This window comes from Musa acuminata, chromosome BXJ3-1 (genome assembly GCF_036884655.1).
Source record: "Musa acuminata AAA Group cultivar baxijiao chromosome BXJ3-1, Cavendish_Baxijiao_AAA, whole genome shotgun sequence".
NCBI classification, from domain to species: Eukaryota; Viridiplantae; Streptophyta; class Magnoliopsida; order Zingiberales; family Musaceae; genus Musa; species Musa acuminata.
The window spans coordinates 14,000,893-14,026,466 of record NC_088349.1 but is presented as its reverse complement, the minus strand read 5'-3'; the positions used below and the strand labels follow the sequence as shown (position 1 = coordinate 14,026,466).

General features: G+C 34.9%; 2 protein-coding genes across 3 annotated transcripts; one reads left to right on the top strand and one right to left on the bottom strand.

Moving 5' to 3' along the window:
- Window positions 1-532: 532 nt before the first annotated feature.
- On the top strand, window positions 533-11,449 carry LOC135586042 (pumilio homolog 5-like). The gene is made up of 12 exons (XM_065135081.1): window positions 533-723; window positions 1,797-2,641; window positions 4,273-4,976; window positions 5,080-5,249; window positions 5,322-5,715; window positions 5,821-5,962; window positions 6,113-6,220; window positions 8,347-8,559; window positions 8,655-8,765; window positions 9,256-9,450; window positions 10,456-10,628; window positions 11,032-11,449. Exons 2-11 carry the CDS (start codon window positions 2,009-2,011, stop codon window positions 10,504-10,506), a joined length of 2,721 nt encoding a protein of 906 aa, XP_064991153.1. The 5' UTR covers window positions 533-723; window positions 1,797-2,008; the 3' UTR covers window positions 10,507-10,628; window positions 11,032-11,449.
- Window positions 11,450-14,813: 3,364 nt separating this feature from the next.
- LOC103995970 (bZIP transcription factor RISBZ4) lies at window positions 14,814-25,319 on the bottom strand. Of its 2 annotated transcripts, XM_009416749.3 has the most exons (7): window positions 25,081-25,319; window positions 24,885-25,011; window positions 17,526-17,682; window positions 17,026-17,103; window positions 16,423-16,498; window positions 15,433-15,558; window positions 14,814-15,322 (listed from the first exon to the last, which is right to left on the bottom strand). In XM_009416749.3, exons 1-7 carry the CDS (start codon window positions 25,228-25,230, stop codon window positions 14,963-14,965), a joined length of 1,074 nt encoding a protein of 357 aa, XP_009415024.2. In that variant the 5' UTR covers window positions 25,231-25,319; the 3' UTR covers window positions 14,814-14,962. The 2 variants fall into 2 exon arrangements, with proteins under 2 accessions (XP_009415024.2, XP_009415030.2); XM_009416755.3 differs by lacking the exon at window positions 17,026-17,103 and having other exon boundaries at window positions 25,081-25,317.
- Window positions 25,320-25,574: the final 255 nt, after the last annotated feature.

The window sequence follows — 25,574 nt, the reverse complement described above, 5'->3', positions numbered from 1 at the left end:
TTTAATATGATGTAATATTATTTGTCAATGACCGTCATCCAAATCTAGAGAAACAATCTCTCTAAATATAAAGATAGAGGTTTCTAATAATTCAAATCGGTCATCCCTCTCGTGTTCTATTGACCGTCTATATGGGCCCCTTTTGTCTTGGTGGGCATCCTTTTGGACTTGGGTTAACGTATCTACTTCGGCCCTCAAGTTTCGTTTTGCTCGAGGGTTCTTCTCCTTTACTCGGTCTCGAGGAAATCTTAAGATTATGGAGATGGATATCATGATGATGTCCTACGTTTCATCACATTCTAAAAGAGGAAAAAATATTATTTTAATTATTGATGGGGCCCATACTAATGAAGGTTTTCGCAGCATTGGAATCGTACCCAATTAATTATTAAGTCGACTCGTATAAAGAAACCCTCTCGTTCTGGACCAGACATCGTCGGGTCCCACCATCTCTAACCATGCGAGGACGGAGGGGCCACTGACGTTATCTGGGGCGTTCCGGGCCGAACGAAATTTCCAAAAGCCCGGGGACCGAGGGTTTTAGAAGCGGAAGGAGAGAGCGAGAGAGGGAGCGCAGGCGAGCGAGGGAGGAAGAGGCCCGCTTTCTGCTCAACTTCCCAGCCCGATTTCTCTCTTGATCGGGCCAAACCGAGCGAGAAATGCTGTTGTTCTTAGATTGGATTGCGGTTACGGAAAGCTTGGTCTGGCGACGTGCGGAACGGGGTGAGAGTCCTCCGCATGGTTCCCGTCCCCTTATCGTTCCTGCTCTAGGGTTCGATGATCATCCCGTGTTCCTGTTCGGTTTACCGTTTCTTGAATCTAGTTGAGAAATTCGGACCTTGATCTGCCTGAAGTTTCCTTTTCTCTGTGTCCTGACCGTTAAGTTTCGAGACTCTTTCTTTACTCTTTCTCTTAGAATACGCTTAGGATGGTAGGGTTAAGTTTTGGTTTCGATGGCCTTTTTCCTCTTATTTATCTTCAGGTATCTATCGTTTTTGTGCCTACATTTATGTTCGGACTTCTGAGTGTGTGTATTTTATTGTAGTTTCAGTAGATAAAGTTGAAGCAATTTTCAGGTTTACTGTACTATTATTATTTGCTAGTTCCATGCTTGATTTTATCAAATATAAAATTTATGTTTATTTTATCTTCTTGGTGTTTATGGTTTTGGTCTTGTCAGTGGTTGCTCTGGATAAGTTAATCACAGGGGATAGATTAATTGTATAAGAAAAATGGATTGTTACATGCCTAGTGTTGTTAATTGCCATTTTTAGCTTGCTTGGTGAATTCTGAAGTGCTTTGCCCTTATTTGTTGCACTTCTGCTTATCGGTTTTTTCTTACTGTATCAGCAAGATTTTAGATCTAAACTTCTAAGCAGGATATTGTTGGTGCTTTGGCAAAGAACTCCACTGTACCAGATGAATCATATGTGCATCGCTGTGTGTTTCTGATCGAGTCATTTGAATTTTATTAAGTTATAAATTTGATTACTTGGTTGCTATTTTACCAATTTTGACTAATATAAAAATAAGTAGCTTACTGTACCTCTATGCCTAAGGTGTTAAGTTTTGGTTTCGATGGTCTTTTTCCTCTTATCTATCTTCAGTTAACTATCGTTTTTGTGCATGTTCGGACTTCTGAGTATGTGTTTTTTATTGTAATTTCAGTAGATAAAGTTGAAGCAATTTTCATGTTTACCGTACTATTATTATTTGCTAGTTTCATGCTTGATTTTATTCAAATAGAAAATTTATGCTTATTTTATTTTACTGGTGTTTTCTTTTGTCACTTGCAGTTGATCATTTTGTATATTTGTTGGTTGAAAGTCAGCTGCTTCACTGAAGTTATGCAGCTGTTGTTGCAAACTTGCAATGCCCTTTCACCAGCTGGAGTTCACATCTGAATTACAGTAATGGGTGAAAATAACTTGCTTACTTCCAGGAATCTACAGAATATTTTTGGGGTCTAAGTGCTGTTTGCCTAGAAACAAACAGCTTCTTGAAATAAATGGCTACAGAGAATCCATTGAGATTCATAGGGAGTAATAGTCCTGGAAACTGGCCCCTTACTAAGGACACATCAAAATTTGCATCATCAAGTAATTTAGCGCCGGAAGAGTTGGGATTACTTTATGAAGGACAAAGGTACCATGGGAACAAGAACACTAGTGGCCTTAGTCGAAGTGGAAGTGCTCCACCTAGCATGGAAGGTTCTCTTGCAGCGTTTGACATTATGAAAGGCCAGACTGTTGACTTGGATGGCAGCTTGGAGAACTTAAGCAATGCAGCCCAAAACTGTAAATCTGAAGAGCAACTCCGTGCTCATCCTGCTTACCTAGCATACTACTGCACAAATGTGAATTTAAATCCGAGGCTTCCTCCTCCCCTTATGTCTCGGGAGAATCGACATTTGATGCAACACATTGGTGGGCTTGGGGACAACAGGAGAATGCCTTCATTTGATGTCACCAGCAATGCATCTTTCTTTATCTCACTATCCGCCCTTTCGACTCATAATGAGGAACCCGAGGATGATAGGTCACCTAGAATTGAATCTAGTGACTTGACAGACAAAAAAACTGATGTTGTTCCTGGGCCTCTTTCACCAGGATGGCATGTGAATCCTATAGACTTGGGACAGGTAATTTGAATACTAAACTAAATTTACTTACAGCTTAACTGTTTTTTTCCCTGTTCTTATCTAGTTGGTAAAAGTGCATTTGCATCTCAAGATTGTTCCTTTTAGCATACCTTCTTTTTTGTTTTTATTGCATGGCATAGGCTGGCCCCTACTAAATGATTTGCTGATTGTCTATGCTAAAAAAACTCACTCAGGCTTTTTTTAACATGCCAATCGGAATGGTATCTGTTCATCAGCATTTACGAATTCAACCAACTATGAGTTATGGATCTTATGCGTTTATTTTATTCCCAGTGAAATTGAACATTATAAGTTGGTATATCACGAAAGATCTCAGCACCCTACTGACTGACCTGACTTGTTGGAGCTGGTATTGTACTGGAATTTAAAACCTTACTCCCAACAACATAAATTTAGAGTCATTCTCTTAGGTAATCTAAGTTCTAAAACAACCAATTCTATTGACATGATGTTTGTTGGTCCTAGTTAGCGTCATGAAGTTGTTTGACATGACCTCAATAGGTGACAGAAACTGAATGTTGGGGTAGTTCACATCTATGTTCCAATTTGATCTAGCATTTATCATGAAATTAAAGTAGCTAACTGAAGCAACAAATATTTGAAATATGGCTAAATATATGGAATTGGAGTAAAGGGACCAGATTGTGGTCTTGTAAAAGATCAGAGGGAAGAGATTGTGGATCAGAAGTGGAAGAAAATGTGAAGAAATTATCTATCTCAAAAACACAATAGTAGGCCCACATTGAAGAAATATAATCTTTCTCATCGAAAAATTCATGTCATATTTGTTTTACATATGTAAGCATTTAAGATTTCATTTATAATTAACAATTCAACTACTACTAAGATTGTATAAGATGAGATCTTTATCTTATCTTCTCTTCAAACTCATCCTGTACTTCTTAAAAGTAAGATATTTTCTTATCATCATTTGAAAGGAAGCCTAAAATAATAATAAGACTTATCTAAGACAAATCCAACATAAAAATATATAAAAAAATCAGAATTCATAAAAATAAAAAAAATTGAATCTAGATTCTAACACACTAATATTTTTTTTCCTAGGCTGGGATGCATCAAGAATGACACAAAGTCGGAAAATATTGCTGCATATTGAGAGGCTGGATTTTGGAACTTACCATGATATGCATTGAGGTATTGAGCCGTGCTGGTCCTAGAATGGTTGGTTTGTTGCATGCATTGCCCATTGTGTGGCATTGTTATATGCCTAAACTAGTTGTTTACTCATGCATGTGCTAAGCAGTATATATGAGTACGTACTGTTTTTAGCACACGCTGTGACAACTGGACAACTGCCTGAGCCCAACAGATGCTGTTTGGTGGGATTGAGTGGGTATTTCTTGGTGGAAATTCTATGTTCCTGTTAAGTTATTGAAATATAAACATTGTATTATATAAACATGGTGTGATCAGGTGACTTTGTTGCTAATTTTTTGTGTAATCACAATGGACATAAAGTCCTCTTGGAATTATTTCTGAATTTTATGGTTGATGAGTATAAATTTCTTTTAATAATTTATATGTCATACATGAATAGTGATTGTTGGTTTTATGGTCCTTTTGAAGTTTGGTTGCTTTTAATGTTTCAGGAAGATTATTCTCAGACTCCATGTCCACTGTATGATGATCATTCTTATCCGTCAAGCCGCATAATACTAGAGCAAGCATCAAATCAAGATGAGTTTCCGAATCCTCTAAATGATTCTTCAATTGGCAAGACTAATTCAGAAACAAAAACACCCAGCATTGTTGTCAATTCTCATACGCGTCACCTATGCCTACATTCAGTTGGATCAACATCGGATGATGATTTTGGTTGTGTATCAGTTCTACGCCCAGCATCCACTGAGAAGACAGTTAATCTACACCCAGGTCAAAATGAATCAACCAATGGCAGCACTGATATACACAACAGCATTTTACCTCGCGGTGTGGTTGATCTAAGTCTTGGTAATATTGAAGATGAGATGAAGAAGCTAAGGCTATCTTCTGATGGCCACAAAAGTCACCAATCACAGCAAGACTTGCAGCAAGTTGGCATAAATACACGAAGATTGTCTTCCCATGTTCAGACTGGTCAGTCTCATGTACTTGCTCAAGGAGTGCACCGTTCTCAAATTAGTGGGTGTCACTATTCTCATGGACAACCCAAATTACCCTCTGTTGAAGTGCAACCTTTGTTGCAATCCTCTGGCGTTTCTCCATCGTTTGTCACAGGAGCTGCATATGGAACTCCATATTACCACAACATGCAATCTTCTGGCCTACATCCTTCCCACTTCGGGATAAGTGGGTATGCACTAAATCCCCCAGTTGTTACTCCACTTGTTTCTGCTAATCCCTCATCATACTGGTAATCTGGTGCCTTTTGAGAATGCTGTGGGTGCAAACTTCAGTGCTAGAGCTTCTGGAGTTTCTTCTGGGGGAAATGTTGCATCTGGAGTTGAGATGCAGCATTTGTATAAGATATATGGGCAGCTGGCTCCAGCTATTCAGCCTCCCTTTCCAGATCCTATATATGTGCCTTTTTATCAGTACCCCTCTATAGATGCATACGCTACTGAAGGTCAGTATGATTCAATGATCTTTAGGGGAAGTGTTTTGCGAAGCTTACCTGTTTCTTCTGGTCTACCAACAGCTCCAGCTTCTTCTGCATATTTGCCTCATCAGACGCCCCAGGCCACAAGAGTTGCTGGTGTCAATACACTTTGTGCTATAAAAGGAGGCAGTGTTAGTCCCAATTACCATGAGAGCTCTCCAAACATCAGTTTCCTGATGCAATTTCCAAGCTCCCCGCTTGTCAGTACTGTTTTTCAAGGATCATCAGTAGCTGGGACAAGCTTTTCAGGAAGAAAAAATGGCAACATAAAGTTTTCGTTCGGAAATGCTGGTTCTTTATTTGGATGGCAAGGCCAAAGAAGATGCGAGAAGGCTGACTACTCAAATTCATACTCTTTTATTGAAGAGCTTAAGTCCAACAAAGCCTGTAGATATGAGTTATCCAATATTGCTGGGCATATTGTTGAATTTAGGCAAGTTCCAATTTGGTCTTTTCTAATTCTGACCATTTTATTAATTGCAATACTGGAACTTTTTGTATGATGAAATGATATCCTTCATATGCTTCTTTGCCTCAGCACTGACCAACATGGTAGTCGATTTATTCAGCAAAAGTTAGAGACTTGTAGTCTTGATGAGAAGACATCAGCTTTTAAGGAAGTGCTTCCACATGCTTCTTCACTAATGACTGATGTATTCGGGAATTATGTCATTCAAAAGGTATAGTGTTCTAAACATGTCGTAGACTCTTTTGGTGATTGATTTTTTTTTCAAAATATTGTAATTTCTAAGTTGGTTCTTGTGGAAGTACTTTCGAGTCTTTTCATCAGTATGTGAGGCTTTTCCTATTGATTGCTCTGGCCTTAACAGTTTTTTGAGCATGGGAATGCTGAACAAAGGAAAGAGCTTGCTATTAAGCTTGTTGGCAATGTCTTGCCTTTGAGCCTGCAGATGTATGGTTGTCGTGTAATTCAGAAGGTATCTTCCTCTGGCTAGCATAAGGTCTATTTTACACTATCTTATGTATTTTCTTTGTTGGACCTCAAATTCTAATTGTATGGCTGCATAACATAACATGAATGGCCAGTGTGATCTTTATGTCAGTGGCTTTGAATTTGTTAACTAGATCTGGCATGATGTTATTTGGATTCATAGATGCGGCTTATTTCTGTTATCAGACAGCAAAGTTTATTCTATTTCAATAATGGAAATCTTTCTCAGACAGGTTCAGGAAAGTTTCTTTTATGCTTGATCAGTACCAATCATTCTTATAGCTATAGAAACTTCTAGCTATAGAAATTAGTGCAATTTTTCCAATCACAGTTACTTTCCAGTTTAACTTGGTCTGCTTGATCGGTACCAATCAATCTAATTATTGTTATTTTATTCATTTGAAGGATAATAGTCCTTATTAGCATGCATGCCTTCTCTCAATATGGGTTAATTATAAAGCATGACTGAATTGCTCTCCTGTAATTTGACGTGGTCTTATAGGAAGCAAACTAGACATATGCAATAGAAGATGGACTTAATGGGAACAGACCGTGTGATCTAGTTTACTGATTGCACAATGCTGAATATCACTATCTATTTTCTTGCCTTGTACATAGCAGAAAATATTAAAAATAAAACACACATATAGTTCAGGTCCATTTTTCCGGTGCCCATGGATTTGATTTAATGGTAGCGAATGAGGGTAACCATTCTGTGATTTTTTTTTGAGTTACATTGGATTATACAGCTGTTAACCATTTACGAAAGCTGAGAATTTCACAGATGTACACTGCACAGTTTGGAACTTTTGATATTGCCAGAAAGCAAGCATATAATTTTCCTTTTGAATGGCAAGAAAGCAAGCATAAAATATTTTTTAGGTTGTTCCCTCAATTTATATGACATTGAAGGGTAGTAATGTTGAGAGTGGCATAAGCAATATTATATCAATTTGAGTTGTCTGGAGCAAGATAAATGTCTCAAACTAAAAGATAGTAGCTTTGAAAGAAAATGTGGAATATGCATGTTCACCCATGCCTCCCTTTAATGCTGCAGATTAGGCAGGTTTTCAACGTAAAGGTTATGTGGAATTTAATAAACTGGTAACAAGGTGTTAATGAGAGGGTAAGCCTTAGTACAATGGCAAGATTGCTTTTCATTTTTGGTGATCAAGGTTTTAGTCATGAAATGGTTTTTCTACTTACAGAGATGGGAGATCATGCATTGGCAGTGACCTCGTGCACTATGTTCTTTTTTTCTTTTATAGCGTGTTAATGTTATAGCTGGACACTAATGGGAATAGTTATCTTAATTATGAAACTAAAAATGCTTACATGCTGTTCTTTCTATCATACAATGATGGAAGTCCTCTGATTATCTTTCAAGAAATTATTGATGAGACTTCTTTCAAATGTTTATCAACTTCAACTTGTGCCCTGGATGTACGTCTATGCTACATAGCATATGCACAAATCTAAGCAGGGGAGGTTTAATGTGTGCAGCCTTAACCCTGCAAGTAGACTATTTTTGTGACTCAAACCTGATTACCAAGGCTGTGCAAAGACTGGCTCTCAAAATTTATTTAGTAAAACAAATTATGTTGTTTGTATTACAAAGCAAGTTATTAAGCTAATAATCATTCATGAAAATCCATATGAAAAGTCTAGGCTGTTACCACTATTATCCTACCTGGGTATTTAAACTGCATGGAAAATTTTGATTTACTTCTTGCAAGAGGATCCACTTGTTGGAAAAAGAGAATATACTGCCGTGATTTTTGGTTTGTTGCTTTTTAGTCTTGCATGATGTTCCAAGTTAACATATAGAGAACCATGCATTATTTTCCTGCTTCCATCGAGAGCGCTTAAAATTGTAGACCTTTAGCGTATATGCTTAACATCAACTTTTCTTTTGCATTTAGTTTGATTCTTAAAATGGTAGTCCTTCAAAGTTAATGAGCTAAATGCTTAAGATTATACTAGTTTTGGCAAGTTAATCTTGTTTAAAGCCGGAAGTAGCACTTTCAATGGGTAGGGAAATTTTCTAAGCCTCTTGTTTCCCTCTGGCTCCATCTCCTTGCAGGCCCTTTAAATTATTTTTCCCAATTGCAGGCTCTTGAGGTTATTGAGCTTAATCAGAAAACACAGCTTGTGCAAGAACTCGATGGAAATGTCATGAGATGTGTTCGAGATCAGAATGGGAACCATGTGATTCAAAAGTGCATTGAGTGTATACTGACACAGAAAATTGGTTTTATAATATCTGCATTTCGTGGTCAAGTTGTAACACTTTCTACACATCCTTATGGTTGCCGAGTGATCCAGGTTAGAAAATTCATGATTTTCTAGGCAGAATTTTGGTTCTAAAATCACTTGTACATACTGCTTTTTATATTCTGAAGCTTATCTCCTATTTGTAGAGAGTGCTTGAGCATTGTACAGATGAATCTCAAAGCCATTGGATTGTGGATGAGATTTTGCAATCAGCTTGCCTGCTTGCACAGGATCAGTATGGCAATTATGTCACACGAGTTACTTCACTTTTCCCTTTGGTTCACCCCATTCTTATATACAAATAAAGGATTGCATAGTCATTCATCAGTTCAGGTAATGGGAAACTCTTACACCTTATGCTTAATTCTTGAATTTTAAATCAGACTACAATACCTACTATGTTATCTGTTGATCAACATGTCATGCCCAGCATGGCATGGATACTTAGTTCAGTACTATTCTACTTGAATGACATCATTGCATTGGGCAGTAGATTTTAACTGACCATTTTTGAAAGAAGAAGAAGTGAACATTTTTTGGAGCCTTTGATCGCATAATCTAACGATTAACCTGTAATTGAAGTCGCCCATTTGGGTGGTCTCTAGAGGAGACGAGGTGTTGTCACAGTATTTTTTTTCTTTTATTTGTCCCTCTCATTTTTGTGTAGTTGCTGCCAGAATAAGCCTTAGTAAGAGGGTATCTTAACTTTTAGACTGGTATATCCTGACATAATTATATTGGTTTCAGCATGTTTTAGAGAGGGGAAAACCACATGAAAGAAGCCAAATCATCAGCAAATTTTTTGGGCAAATTGTACAGATGAGCCAACACAAATTTGCTTCAAATGTTGTTGAGAAGTGTTTGGAGTATGGTAATATTGAAGAAAGAGATCACCTGATCAAGGAAATAGTTGGACATACTGAAGGAAATGATAATTTGCTGGTATGTGCAAATACATTAGTTTGACGGTTTGTCGTCCAATTGGACTTTGATAAGGAACTTTTCTGTTGTGACTCAGTTTGAGAACCTTGTTGTTGCCTGTTCCCATTGTGCTGTATTCAGGATAAAATTCTAGATGGCTTTTCTGTATCGCATGAAAATAACCAAATGCTCATCTCCACTAGCAGGAAACTTGGCTTCATGGTGCCACAGGCTTTTCCAAAGCTTTTTTGGTCTGCATATTGTTGTCAACATCAAAATTTTTTTCCTTGCCATAACTTAAGCAATAGTGCGTCTTTCCATACTTATAGGCACATCTTGCTATATTGAGTTCATTTCATACTATTTCTATATGGTAAACCACATATTGTGTCTGATTCATCCGTTTATGCTATATACAGTATTTTGGTAAATATATACTATTCCATGCATGCCTTGGTATATTTGTTGCCAAACTGGTATTTTGTTGGCTCATGCATGATGCAACAATTAGCTTATACGGTGTTGTCCTGGTCCTAATTTGGTTTTAGACACTCCATGTGCACTAATTCTGCAAAAGTATCTATATACAAGGTGTCACGTCCATTTGGCTATGTTTGCCATTTCTAAGGTAGCAGCAATATGCTTGTAGTAAATTGTTACAGAGAATAGTATACACATGCTCCTATGTGTGCATGCAATCTTAAAAAGGAATAAAAAAATTTCTTTTCTCCACATTATCAATTTAAAATCATTGTCAATTTTTTTGTAGCAACTAAGTCCTTAAAAACGTTTCTGGAAACCATTGACCAAACATAGTAAGTACCAATTGAGGTTGTTACAGTTTGTTTCCGATCATTGACTTGATTGACTATTTCTTACTCCAAGAGCTTTTTTGGTTATTTCTTGTGGATTAGATGATGTTTTACAAGATCTCCATGCAGCTTGGTCGACAGAATGATTCTTCTCTACTAGGGATGTTTTACCATCCCCAGTTCTTATGTTTAACCTTTGGCAGCCCTTTTTCAGGTAATGATGGAAGGATCGGTTTGCAAATTATGTGGTCCAGAAGATTCTTGAAATAAGCACTGATAAACAATGTGAAATCTTGCTGGATCGCATAAGAGTTCATCTGCAAGCTCTGAAGAAATACACCTATGGGAAACATATAGTTGCTCGGGTTGAACAGTTATGTGGTGAAGGTACAGATTCATTCTCTACATATTAATTTGCTAGCAAATTTGAACCAATATGAAAGATGTTATAAGATGGTTTACACTGTGCCCTTGTTCTGGCTTCCAATTCTATGTAGACCTTGTTAGCAGGTGTCTTCCAGTCTGCAGTGGGACTTTTAAATCTGATATACTAGTACATTGATTTGCATCTTTTTATGACGTAAATAAACCAATGCTAATTGATGTACCTATTCTCTGACTATTTGCGCAGATCACCCTTTCTTTTAAAAGAATCTGCAGTTGTACTCTTGGCATATAAAATGTCATTTCAAATATAATTTTTGCAAAGTTAAAATGCTTTTGCAGATATCGTGAGCTTGCTATAATTTTGTGTTCATTGCTAAAAGTTTATACCATTTTGTGGTCACAGCTGCTCCTGACTCATGAAAGGCGAATCAAAGTTGCATGGTGGCCCTGCTAACTCACCTGAGGCAAGCTCCCTAATGAGACCTGCTGGATTTCTCCCAGTTATTTTCTTGGGAGCAGCTGTGAGCTAAAGGTCAGGGTATATATATATATATAGTGTAAACCTTAAAGCTGGTATAGTATATGTATTTTGTAGGAGTCTAGCGTAGGTTACATGGAGTAAAGGGTATGCACCTGCATTATTATTATTATCACCTCTTGATTTAACATGTTACTGACGATGGTGATTTGGGCTAACCAGGTTTATTATATGATGGAATAGGTTTTTGAATTGGACCTGTGGTCGAGAATAATATGACTGACAACTGGGAAATATTGGTTCTCTATTCTGGTTACAACATGATGCATTTAATGTTGGTTTAGTGGAAGTCAATCTGATTGGTGGGTGATTGTAGTTGCCTTTACGTGGTGACAAACTGAGAATTATTGGTCCGATGTTGTGGCGATTGGTTTCAGCTGACTAGGAAATCAACAAATGCTGATGGTACAAATTTTTTTTATATTATTTTCCCCGTCCTTAGTAAATAGTTAACTATAGATACTATTATAAATATTGTATTCTGTCATGCAATTATTTCTTGCCTTATTCCTAGTTGTTTGTTCTCATTTTACAGTTTCTCGTCAATATTATTTACTTCTTGTAGAGGTTGTTCTATGAACTTCCTTACGTCTCTCTGTAAGTTGTACCATTGGATTCCTGAAATCCAGAGAACTTTCTCGGACTGGATTTTTGATGTGTGTGCGTGCATATATATATATATGTGCCATATGTTTTTTTTTTTCATATAGGGCCTTCAAGTTTTTATAATTTTGTAAATGCCCTTACCTATGTGTGGAGTTGTTTGACTCTATTGTTTGTCATGTTTGTCGTCTTTACCATTTGTTCTCATTGTGATGCTTCACTCATCACATTCATTGTCATTATCTTTTGCTCTTATTATACGGTCATGCTTGCTCGTTGTCTTAACCCTTTGCTTTTATCATGAGGCATTGTTTGTCCTTTACTTCTTGGTGCCTTACACCCTTCGCCTATCGTCTCGTTCACTCATCGCTTTGATAGCCTTTGTCCTCGTCTCTCATCGTGAGGCCTTATCCATGCTTCCATGCTTGTCACCCCCACACTTAGGACTCATCGTAAGGCTCCATCTTCTCAATGTGGTACTTGTAAGCATAAAAATTATTCTTATAATTTTACTATACAAATAATTTTAATGTCAAAATTTAAAATCAAACAATAATAGATCAAATTTATGATACGTATCTTTCAATATTATTTGAATATTTTTTCTGATTTGGGGGTGTAGAATTAGATTTGTCTTCTTCTCATCTTATCCTTTAAGCGATGGATTAGAGATAAGGGGTGACGGGAGAAGATTTGTAACCTTTTAATATTGTCAAGTATCTTCATTTTCTCTTATTTGTCTTTAATCTCTCGGAAGTTCTATCCTTTTATAAGTGAGAGAATAGGGTCTAGTAAGTAATTATGAGTCTTTTCCATTGTGGTTCTCTCTTAAGAAATTTTACTATAATTAATTTTCATAATTAGAATCTAATTATATTCATAATATATTTTACTTAATTAGATAAGGTCACATAATTTAATATTTTTTCGACCCATTAATATTAATTAGTAAGGTATAAAAAAATTAAAATCAAAATAAATAAAATAATTTTTTAAATAATTTTATTTAATTAAAATTTAATTTTTTTAAAAATATTTTATAATTATGTATGAATTTTATAAAATAAATCAATAAACCTAATAAACATAATATCATATTAAGTTTGACTACAATATAAGTCATAATGATTGTATATTATCAATATCATATATTTTTTTTATTTATTATAATATTATTAGCCCGACCTTTGTGTGGAAAATCTGGGGTGACATCACATGCGCAATGGAAGAACAGAAAACAAAAATCTTAGAATTCTTACAGAAAAGAAGGAAGGTTCTATCCTTGTGCAAAAATTGGTACACAAAAATTTATGAAAATAAAAAAACTATATGTACAAGGGAGATTGTGTTACATAGGAATATCGTATATCCCTAAAAACCTACAGATCTATGGGAGAGGATGAAGGAGGTCAACTGTCCTCTCTAGCGGTGATCTACACGATAAGGGTTACAGAGATGCTCCTCAAATAGCTACACAATCTTCATCGTTGCGTGCACCATGTAATTAAAAAGGGAGTGCCCCTTCTTGTTGTCCATACACCCTATATAGGGGGTTGTAGGTTGAGGAGGAGAAGGAGAAAGGATAATAGGAGGTGACAACCATAAGAACCTGGCCCATGGTCCTTTGGTTCTTTTTTATTTATAAAGGTCCTCTATCAACTTAACCCTAATGGATCCTACCATATTTAATACTAGATCTCCATCCAATTATCTAAGCCTTTTAAATTAGTGGATGTTTACCTAATAATATTTTATTAATTCTTATTGGATCTCATCCATAGGATCCAATAATTCAGGTGCTTATTGGATATCCAATAAGATAGGGGTTTCAACGGATATCTTATATTCGAACCTCTACTCGTCGTAATACCTATCATATGTGTGTGACTCTTTAGGCTCGATACCGAGTTGATTGTGAGTTATATTTGTTAGAATTCCTTCTAGCTTAGTGAATTATTATCTTCATAATTATTATCTTTATAATTATTCACTCGACTTATCAATTACGGACGTACTAGGCCATTATGCTACAGTCCCCAAACGATACAAGGGAATCTAATCATTTGAACATGTCTGTCCTCAGTTACCGTGTATCTATAGTCTCTCATCTATCTAATATCCTAGAGACCGTATACCGAGCATGGTGTTGTCAAGCCAATATGGTTTCTACTCGAGTCTTGTTCTAATCGGATTTTTCTGGGGAACTCATTCTCTCTCAATCCAAATGACCTTGGACAAGGATTGTCTGAGTAAAAACACATGAGATATTCCTCTCATGACATTGAGAGCGGATGATTCTCTATTGATACTCAATAGCTCTCATAAAGTTGGTTACTACTCCCAATGATCGATTGTGTTAAATCTGAAACTTCAAGACCTATAAGTCCGGTATCAAAGGGTGGAGTACTCATACAGAATATCCTTGGTGTCTCAAGTCTAAGGACCAGATACACCACTAGGACGATGGAATTACTGTCTGATAATAAGGTATCATCAACCATCTAGCATTCTATGAGCGGATTAATTAGTGAACTCATTCTCTAATTGAGCACCTGTATTGTATTCATAGTGTTTCCACACGAGCAACTATGGGACCAGTGGCCTCCATCATATGGACGAGTATACATTACACTAGTTTATTTAGTTATCTCGATGTCCTTCTCGAGTAACATATGACCGGGATTATTTAGGGTCTATGTTTAAAGACGAATCGGTTTCATTATCGTGATCTTATCATGATCTAATTCTCATTGTATAAATCCATGAATATCATAATATATTCATGCAAGTCAATCACATAAGTGATGACACGTGTGATTTGACATGTAATCTTTTTACTTATTATTATTATTTAATATTTTAATATTTTATATTATCTGTTGTTTGAATATATTATAATATTTATGAATCTGTACAATAAAAATCAGATACCAATTAATCTTATTTAATTAGATAAACTCATAGTTATCAAATTGTGCTCATAGATTTGGGCTGACCATTCACCTAATTAGGCTGGTGAAGATTAAAATTGATCAAAAGCAAAATTGATCAAAAGTTGATTTTTTTTTTTGAATTTGATTGAAACTTAACTGATCAAACCTAAATCCTCACCATTCCTTAAAAGTCCATAAGACAAACAAACAAACCAAAATAATGTAAAGTCCTCAACAGTGGTACATGGAAGATTAGGATGCTACTTGAGCATTGTGCCTGTGTTGGAATCGCACGCCCAGATGTCAGTCACACAGCTTGCCACTTCACTAGGAATTCTATTATGTAGGCTGCCTATGCTTGCATTGCTCAACCCGGACCTGAGTGCTGCAGTTTTGGCACCACCAGTCTCCATTCCTACGTTCTGAGCTCGTCCATCAGCTGGGATGCCAATGTAGCTCGAGTCATCTCCTTGGAATTCGATGGTGGGGAGGAAATCTGATGATTCCTCACATGGCAGTTGAGGGTTTAGGAACTGTGGTGACCCAACACTGCTTTGGAGGAGATGATCTAGACTGCAAGCTAAACTACCTCTGGTGACCAAATCTTCTGCCATCTTCACCTGCAACAGTTGAACAGAGTAGTAGTTCTCTTGCTTGTTCTATTTCCGTGAGCCAAATATTTATATTCCTGCTTTTTCTATCAAATATGTAGGAGTAAAGAAGAGGCTACTTTAATTCTCAGTGCTTCCACATTTGACTTGAGAACCCGATTATTTGTAACAGCTTCAGTGAATTCCTGATTGGCATCTGTTAGTTGCTTGAATAGAGATTCATTTTCCCCTCGAAGTTGGTCAACCTGACAAAAATAAAAGCAAAAATGTTAAGAGAATATTCATATGTAAAGAGATTGAAATAAGGATTGAAAGAGTCAGATAACATATACTGAGTTTATCCCCATAACTGAATAAGCATAAGCCTTTGGATGCAATTGATGTCCAATCTGATATAGGTTAACTCAGATCAATTTGATCCAGACTTATCATTCAATTTAACAAATCATAACAAACATTTTTGACTAATACATTTTTCTCTTGATCAGCTCCTTTAATAATCAATTAAAGATGAATGAGAATTTCCTGAAAATTTTCCAGACCTAGGAAGCATAAAGAGAAAAACCTGCCTTTTTCTTTGTTCTTTTGGAACTTATGTGACTTTGGAAGGAGGACAGAAATAGGATAAAGGGACTCTCAACCTGATATTGTGTGCTATTGTGAAAGGAGGATGGTAAGACAAAGTTTGCATGCATGAAATATGATGGTATTGAACTATGGAAAAACAGTGTTCTTTGAGATGAATTTGGAGAATAAATGACATGATGTCCTCAAATGCTCTTAGAAATTTTGTTAAGACCGCAAATCTGGAAGGTCAACAAAGGGATGACTTAGTGTTGTAGGATGCAAGCTTGCAGATTTCCCTGTATCTACAGTTCCATTTTCATTTACTCTATGCATCAACCTGCTCATGAACATTAAAAGATAAAAGCAATAGTAACTTTTCGTTATTCATCAAAAGAGAACTTTCAGTGATCTTGTTCCATACATTAGTCCACCCTGCTGTGAAAATTTTGCTCTTAGCGAGAAAATATGCATAGATACTTCGGGTATTCACATCTACCACTAAAGCAACATGAAAGTGAAGACTAACTTTTCAGTAAGTTTACCTGCGACTCGAGATCAGCTAGATGGGCTTGCTTTCTCTTTCTTGACCGCCTAGCAGATTCCCGATTGGACACCATCCTTAAAAACAAGAACCACAATAAAAGAACATCACAAACAATAAATAATTCCTCACTGCATTTTCCTTTTGACAAGTAATGAATAGATTATTGTTCTTTACAAGTTACGCATCCTGTGTACTATGCACTTGGGTCAGAGCATAAACCGTGGACCAGCATCGACAATATTGTATAAACCTTGGATATAGATAAAACCATTCAAAGAAAGAGTTCATGCTATCTAGTGGACCCTCTGAAACGTTAAATATTTTTGTTGCTTGAAAGTACCCTCACCCAAATCAATTAAAACGTCTTCTCTTAATTTCATTTTGCGCTCTTAAATTATTGCAACATTAAGATTTTTACCCTTATTTCTCAATAATTCCATTTCATGTTCTGTTCTTTATGTATAATTAATTACATTGCAGCACCTGCTTCGGCATTCATGATTGGAACATCCAAAATTCCTGAGTCATTATAATCTCGATAGATTAAATAGCATCAGATATATTAAAAACCATATTTGTTTATTAATTTACAAAAAAGCACCTTCTTGTGACCCCCTCATGGATGAATACAGGTTGGTTGATGCCCTTCTTCATGAATAAGAGACGAGATTGTCCTTCCCTAGAAATATGGGTGGAGGAGAATAAGTTAAGGAAAGAAGGAAAACAGGGTAGGACATAATACTTAAGTAAGAAGGAAGAATGATGAAAAGGTGAGAAGTGAGAAGAGAAAGAAGAAAGATGGGGAGGATAGAAAACAGAGTTCTGTCATCTGTGTAAAAAGAAAAAGAGAAGACCAATAATTATGAAGATTAGAAGAATCATCAATATATAATCGATGGACAAACCAAAATGACCAAAGGGAACCATACGAGTGTATTTTCCCTTTGGCTCAATTTCTCTCTTTCTGTATGAACAAGAATAATATGATCCTGAGAGGTGAGAGCACACATAGATTGTTTCATGCCTAGGCGCACAACTGTTTTGAGCAAAATGCAATGTCAAAAACCTTCTCAAATGAAGCAATCATAGTACTTGATTTACCTTCGCAAGCGTTTGATGTCTATAGCATTTGTGCTTTGTTCACAAGGCCCGCCTTCAATTTCTAGGGACTCCTCATCTGATTGCTCAGACCCGCTCGTTCCCCCAAGAGTTTGATTTGCTTTTGCCAAAAGCTTATGAGATGAAGTTGGTGTCCCATCTGAAACATAGAAGCAGACATTTCAGCTTGTTCATAGAGTAGAAACCTCAGACCTCAGGCATTGAAATCCTGCTTTTGGAATGTTGAAGTTTCATGAGTTATATAATTCACAGAAATTTTTAATATTTATGTATAGGTTTTTCTAATCCAAAGACAAAAGGTCCAATTTGCAAATCTAGTTGTAGAACCAGAATTCACAAGTGACATAAAATGCTGTTTTGTTTTACTTACAAACTCATTCCATGTGCATATATTCTTTATACAATTGCTTAGCTTTCTAAATCAATTCAACTGAACTTTCCTAAAGCAGATAAAATTTAATTGAATTTAACTACTTGGTCAGATGTCAGAAAAGAATGGGGAAATAAAGCAATTTGTTTAGGCATTGGGCTCTCTTTCCTGAGACAAACAGTATTGTAGATCCACCAAAACGGCCCATCCTACTAGCATCTCAGGCATAGGGGCCCTAATGTCCAGGGACTTTCTGAGGAAGTGACAAAGAATCTGGGTTCAAAGAATTTATGAAACTAAACAATTGTCACTTTTTCCCCTAGATTGGAAGATTAGATAAAAGATAAAAATGGAACTCAAATTCTGGCAATTTCAATTTATTCTCAGATTTGGTCGTTAAAGATGAGCAAAATGGAACAATAACTGCATATTATACAGTTCTATACAATACGTATACAAAATACTAATAAGACTAGTATCTTATGTGCCCATAAACATAATTATATATAATACATATCATCTAATTCGAAGGACTCATATTATCTTAATTCAAATAGAAGTAAATTTTATCTAAAAGAGGGATACTTTTCTTTAATATGTGCTTTGTTTCTCATCATCATCATTTTCCTTAGAGAAAATTTACCATATCTTCTAAGATCTCAAAGGATACAGCTTCTCAGGCTCTAATCCCTGAAAGCTGGAAAGGGATAGAGAAAAGGGTCAACATACTACATATTAAAGAACATGTACATTATTAAAAAACAACAAATCTTTGTGAATGTCACAAATTAAAAAACATAGTACATTATTAAAAAACAACAAATCTTGAGAAAAGGGTCACAAATTATTACCTCAAATTTTGAGAGAGAGTTCTCTTGCCAACATAGTACATTATTAAAAAACAACAAATCTTTGTGAATGTCCTTAATGTATTACTCTTTTATTGTAGGCAAGTGAAATCACAAAATTTAAGATAAACCTGGTTAAGGATTTAGGTACTAAATGAATATGTAAATGTTTGGGGAATTAATATGAATATCACAAAAATTTTATGCACTACTACCTTTTTTTTTTAAAATAAAAGAAGTTAAGATTGCAAATATATCCATAAAGAGTAAGTGATTTTTATATTTGCCCTTCCAAACTTGACTTTTACATATATATCCCTGTCAAACTCCAAAACTTACAGGTATATCACTTTGGTTTACCCCTATCAATTGATCGTCAGCATATATTGATGTTGAACTACAACTGATGTTATTCATTTAAAAAATATTTGCATATCCATGCCTTCTAAATTAGTAATTTTTGTATTTGCTAGTATAAATTTAATTTTAAAATGATGAATCAAATAATCAGTGAAAATTTAAGTGCACATTAGATATTTGAAATTTAAATCTTTTTCAAACTCATTAGAAACCTATTGGTTAATCTGAACTTACTTGACGAATGCTAATGCCAATGTCATATATTAAATATTTTACAAAAATATATATGTGATATTTTAATATTTTGAAGGGCGCTATTTCCAAAAGTTGAAACTAAAAGAAACTCCGATTAAATATGTTCGATTCAATTTATTTTATTTTTCTATTTTTCCTCATCTAGCCGGGTTGAGCGATCATAGTCCTTCTCACAGGTTATCTCCACGAAGAAAGAAACATAAATGAAGGATCATGAAAGTATACCATGTTAGATTATGTGACCCTTTATAATTGGATTCTGATGACAGATATTAACCAACAGAAAAAAAGTTCATATTATAGTAGGATTTCTTAAGGGATGCCTTTGATGAGAGGAACTCTCATAATAACTTCTCATATACCCTCTATTCTTGTCTATAAATAGACAGGACCTCTAAGGGTTAATCATCTCATAGAGGACGTAGTTGAGAGATTATAATTTCTCTTTCAATCTCCTTGAACGGGTTTTGTGAAAGGATAGGAAGAGAGGAGAAGGAGAGTCTAGTTCTCCTTGTAGATTAACCGTTGTTTTAGATCTAAAAACGGTGTCCTTGCAGATTACACAAAGATATTTTTCAGACGACATCAAAAGGTACACATCGTAAAACTAATCTAATGTTATTTGATTTCAATCCTAGTATAAAAGTTTTTTTTCGCATTACATATAGCATATAACAGTTTTTATACTTACAATTAGTATCAGAGCCTAGATTCTTGAAATCTAATACCTTAGATCTGTTGTTTTCTAATTTACGATGTTTAAATGATCTGCTTGCAGGCAATGTTAGATTCTTTGTAACGTGATCTTCAATGATTGCGAAGGGTCGCTGTGCAGCACTGCTGCCAACCTTATTGTGTATGACCAACGAATCTGTTGGCGGCAGTAGCTACGTCAGGCAACGTGTGTGTCGCAGTTGAAGGTTGCAAAATGACGATTGCAACTAGCGCACAAGAATATTTAAAGGTTATTGAAGATAAATTTAAATATATTGATAAGTCATTGGCTGGCACGCTAATGAAATAATTGACTACGACTTAGTATGATAGCACTTGAGGAATTTAGGATCACATCCTCAATATGACAGATAAAGTTATAAAACTTAAAGCATTATGCATGATTATTGATGAGCACATTCAAGATTCATTACAATACAAATAAGGATAAGTGGGACTTGAATGAGTTAATTAGTATGTATATTCAGGAAAAATTAAGATTAAGACAAGAAAATTTATATAATGTCATAACTACTACTCAAGGAGTTGGTAATAAGAAAATAAAATTAAAATATCATCCATCAAAGAAATTTGTCAAGTCAGAAAATATTAAACAGACTAATAAAAAGAAAGCTTTTACAGTAAAGTGTTTCTTTTATGGCAAGAAAAGATATATGAAGTAGGACTGTATTAAACGTAAGACTTTGTTTGAAAAGAATGGTATAAACTCAACCTTTGTATGTTTCGAATCAAACATTACAATAATTCATTCAGATACTTAGTGGATTGATTCTGGTGCTTCAACTCATGTTACCAATAATATGTAAGGATTTTTTTCAATCCGGAAACCAAAAGAACATGAAAGATTCATCATTATGAAAAATCGTCTGAAAGCGAAAGTGACGTCAGTGGGAACTTATCGCCTATGTCTAGAGACGAGCCATCTAATGGATCTTGTTGACACATGTTATGTTTATACTATTTCTAGAAATTTAGTTTTTCTATCTAAAATTGATGAGTTAGGATATTGTCTTTCTCTTGGTAATGGTAAACTCAGTATATTTTATGATTCAATAAAAATTAGTTTTAGAATTCTGTGTGATGGTTTGTACAAAATTAATTTGAATTTTGAGTTTGCAAAGATATTATTGACCTTGCAATCAAGTGTTGGATTTAAATATAGTTGCAATAATGAAAGATCTTGTATACTATGATATAGAAGATTAAGACATATCTCCAAAGAAAGAATTAAAAGTTTAGTGAAGGATAACATTCTGGAATATTTAGATTTTACTGATTTTGATGTTTGTATAGATTGCATTAAGGGAAAGCAAACTAAATATATAAAGAAAAATGTCACAAGAAGTAAAGAACTCCTTGAGATTATTCATTCTAATATCCGCGGACCACTCTATATTCCCTGTTTTAGTGGAAAAAAGTATTTCATCATATTTATAGCTGATATGTCAAGATATGATTATGTTTATCTAATACATGAAAAGTCTCAAGCCGTTAATACTCTTGAAGTCTATATAAATGAGGTCGAGAGACAATTAGATAGAAAAGTTAAAATTGTCAAATCTGACAAGGGTGGTGAATTTTTTGACAAATATGATGACTTCGATCAGAATGTTGGTCCTTTTGCTAGATTCCTAGAACAACGGGATATTTGTGCTCAGTATGCATTACCAAGTGTGTCATAGCAGAATAGTGTTGTTGAAAGACGAAATCGTACTCTTATAGATATGGTTAGGAGCATGATGAGTTATTTATCTATACTTAAGTTAATGCGTGGTGAAGCTCTTAGGACAGATATGCACATCTTGAATAGGGTTCCTAGTAAGTTGGTTCCATCAACTTTATTTGAGTTATAGATTGGTAAGAAACCCAGTTTGGGATATTTACATATCCAGGGGTGTCCTGCAGAGATAAGAGTATTCAATCCACATGAAAATAAATTAGATCCAAGAACTATTTCTGAATATTTTATTGGTTATCTAGAAAAATCCAAAGGTTACAGATTTTATTACCCTAATCATAGTACAAGGATAGTAGAATTTGGTAATACAAGATTCCTAGAAAATGACACAATTAGTAGGAGTGAAAAATCTCAAATGATCAATTTTGATATTAAGAAGATTCATGTTAATTCTCTTATATCATCTCATATTTGATAAATTATTGTTCTTCAAATCAATGAGAGAATTAACGAGGGTGAATAACAAAAGAACATCGATGAACTCTCACATGACGTTGATGTCGCTGGTGATGATCTTGTAGAACAATCACAATTGGCAACTTTGAGAAGATCTCAAAGGAAAAGGAAACATATTATTTCTGATGATTATGTGGTATATCTACAAGAATTAGATTATGATATAGGAATAAAAATATACTCTTTATCGTTTTCATAAGCTAGAGAAAGTAATAATTTTGAAAAATAGTATAATACAATAAAAGAAGAGTTAAAATCAATGAACTAGAATGGTGTTTGGGAACTCGTTGAATTACCCAATAATTGTAAAAGAGTCGATTGTAAATGGGTCTTTAAAACAAAATGTGATTCAACGGGTAATATCGAATGATACAAAGCTATATTTGTGGCTAAAGGTTTTTCTCAGAAAGAAGGCATCGACTACAAAGAGACTTTTTCTCTAGTTTCTAGAAATGACTCATTAAGAATCATCATGGTATTAATAGCTCATTATGATCTTGAGTTACACCAGATAGATGTAAAAATAATATTTCTGAATAGGGATTTGGATGAGGAAACATATATGGAACAACATGAAGGATTCATAGAAAAGGAAAAAGAAAGTAGGGCTTGTAAACTTAAGAAATCCATTTATGGCCTTAAATAAGCTTCCCAGTATATAAAGTTTCATGGTACCATTATTTCCTTCAGATTTAAGGAAAATACTATTAATCAGTACATATATCTGAAGATAAGTGAGAGCAAGTTTATTATATTGGTCTTATATATGGATGATATTTTACTTATCAGTAGTGATCTTAGTTTATTGTACGAAACCAAGATAATTCTCAACAAGAACTTTAAGATGATTGATATGAATAAGATAACCTATGTTATTGGCATTAAAATATTCAGGGATAGATCTCAAGAATATATTAATTGTAACTTGGAGAGATTTAATATGTAACTTTGCTCAATCAATGATACATCTATTACTAAAGGTGAAAAATTCAGTCAAAACTAGTGCTTGAAAAATGACTTAAAAAGGAATCAAATGAAAAATATTTTTTATGGGTACGTAGTTGGAAGTTTATTATATACTCAAACCTATGTAAGATCATATATTAATTTTGTAGTTGGAATACTGAGTAGATACTAGAGCAACCCAGGAATAGAACATTGGAAAGTTGCAAAAAAAGTAATGAGATATTTATAGGGGACGAAAGATTATATGCTCACATACAGGAGATCAAATCAGCTTGAAGTGACAGGATATTCAAATGCTGATTTTACAAATTACCTCGATAGTAGAAAGTCCACTTTAGGATTTATATTCATGTTAACCGATAGGGCAATTTCTTGGAAAAGTGCAAAACAATTGCTTAGTGCATCATCAACGAAAGTTAAATTTGTGGCATGCTTTAAGAACACAAATCAAGTTTTATAGCTACAAAATTTCATCTCAGGATTTAGTGTGGCTGACTCAATTGCTACGTCATTGAAAATATTTTGTGACAATACTATAACAGTTTTCTTTTCTAAGAATTACAAGTATTCTAATCACATCAAGATAAGGTACTTGGTGATTAGAAAGAGAATCCAAAAACAACAAGTGTCAATTGAGAACCTGAGTACCACTGTGATGATTGCTAATCCATTTACCAAAGCTTTACAATGTAAAATATTTAAAGAACATGTTCTTAGAATGAGACTTATGAGCAAATCATAAAAAAAATGATAATGCATATTTAGATGGATGCTATTATTGATATTTTTTCTTGTATAATTAAAATTATTTATTTCTATTATTTTATTTATATTTATGTTTATACATATTATAGTTGAATGTAATAACAAGACTGTCGACAAATTACATAGGTCATTATAGACTATGTTAGGAAAGACTAATAATGTTATGGTACATAAAAGTGAGTATGATATTAATGATATATCACCGCTATGATTTGCATTGATAGTTGGATTTAATATAGTGTTATTGTGTTTATTAGATTTATTAGCTTGTTTTTAAAATTCATGACCATGTATAAAATACTTTTCAAAATTGTTTAGAATTTAATTAGGTAAAATTATTTTTAAATAAATTTTATTTTATTTATTTTGATTTTGAATATCCCTTATATCTTATCAATTATTAGACCAAGTGAAAGAATATTATACTATGTGGCCCTTTATAATTGAATAAGATATATAATAAAACTAATTAAATTATGATGACAGATATTAATCAATAAAAAAAAAGTTCATATTATAATAGAATTCTTTAGAGGATCTGTTCACGCTTATAAATAAATATGATCTTTAAAGACTAAACTATGTATCTCATAAAAGATGAAGTTGAGAGATTATAGTATTTTTTTTAATCTCCTTGAATCATCTAAGTGGTCTAATTAAAAGACAGGAAAAGAGAATAAAGAAACTCTATTTTAGATCTAAAGACGTTATCGACGTCACACAAAGATTTAGATGATATTAAAAAGTATATATAGTAAAACTGATTAAATATTATTTGATTTTAATCTAACATAAAAATATTTTTTATATATTACATATAATATATAACAGTTTTTATGCTTACATACCACAGATAGAGGATTGGGTATCCATGTTCACCGAGATGTTAGAGTGCTTGGGCGTCAGAGACCACGCCTGGCTCTCTCTGCTCAGTAGCTGCCGCCCACCACCAGTCGAATGGCCACTTACACCAACCTGCTTCGATTCACGCCTTAAAACAAGAGACGCAATTAGATCTTAGGGATCATCAAAGAGGGAACTCACCCGATCGACGAATCCGAAATCTAGAGCTCCGGGGAGGAGTAACTCCTCCAAGGACGAAGGCGGAGGCCGAGGGGGGTTCCGCTCTCCGCCATCGCCTCCATCCGGCCGCAGGAACGCCTCCAGCACCAGCTCCGACGCGCTCTTCTTCATTTCCCCGCCGTTGCCGTCGCCTGCCTTCGCTCCTCCCGAAGCCGATGCGCTCCAATACGACGTCCGAAGGAAAGCAATGGGAAGTTATAGAAAAGCAAAGGAAAAGGGCAAAAAGACAAAAGGTACAGAAGATGAGGGATGGGGAAGAGCGCGTCCGAGTCAATGCCCTCGTTGGTTCCCATTACTAACTAAAATGCCCCTATCATGGGCTCCCATCTCGATCTTGGTAGATGGCAGTTCAAAGAATATGGTGCAATGCAGAGGTAATTTGGGGATTTTGATTGTCGGGTAATGGAGGTTGATTTGGATCCGCACCGCCCAGTGGAGAAAAAGAAAAGCAACAA

What these genes read in the sequence shown, in the direction of transcription:
- LOC135586042 (XM_065135081.1), top strand. Translation starts at nt 2,009, where the DNA reads ATGGCTACAGAGAATCCATTGAGATTCATAGGGAGTAATAGTCCTGGA. An exon ending in AGATGCATACGCTACTGAAG is followed by an intron (nt 5,250 to 5,321) that starts GTCAGTATGATT and finishes GTCTACCAACAG; the next exon opens with CTCCAGCTTCTTCTGCATAT. An exon ending in ATGGCAATTATGTCACACGA is followed by an intron (nt 8,766 to 9,255) that starts GTTACTTCACTT and finishes TATTGGTTTCAG; the next exon opens with CATGTTTTAGAGAGGGGAAA.
- LOC103995970 (XM_009416749.3), bottom strand. Translation starts at nt 25,230, where the DNA reads ATGAAGAAGAGCGCGTCGGAGCTGGTGCTGGAGGCGTTCCTGCGGCCG. An exon ending in GACATCAAACGCTTGCGAAG is followed by an intron (nt 17,104 to 17,525) that starts GTAAATCAAGTA and finishes CCATATTTCTAG; the next exon opens with GGAAGGACAATCTCGTCTCT. An exon ending in TAGCTGATCTCGAGTCGCAG is followed by an intron (nt 15,559 to 16,422) that starts GTAAACTTACTG and finishes TATTTTTGTCAG; the next exon opens with GTTGACCAACTTCGAGGGGA.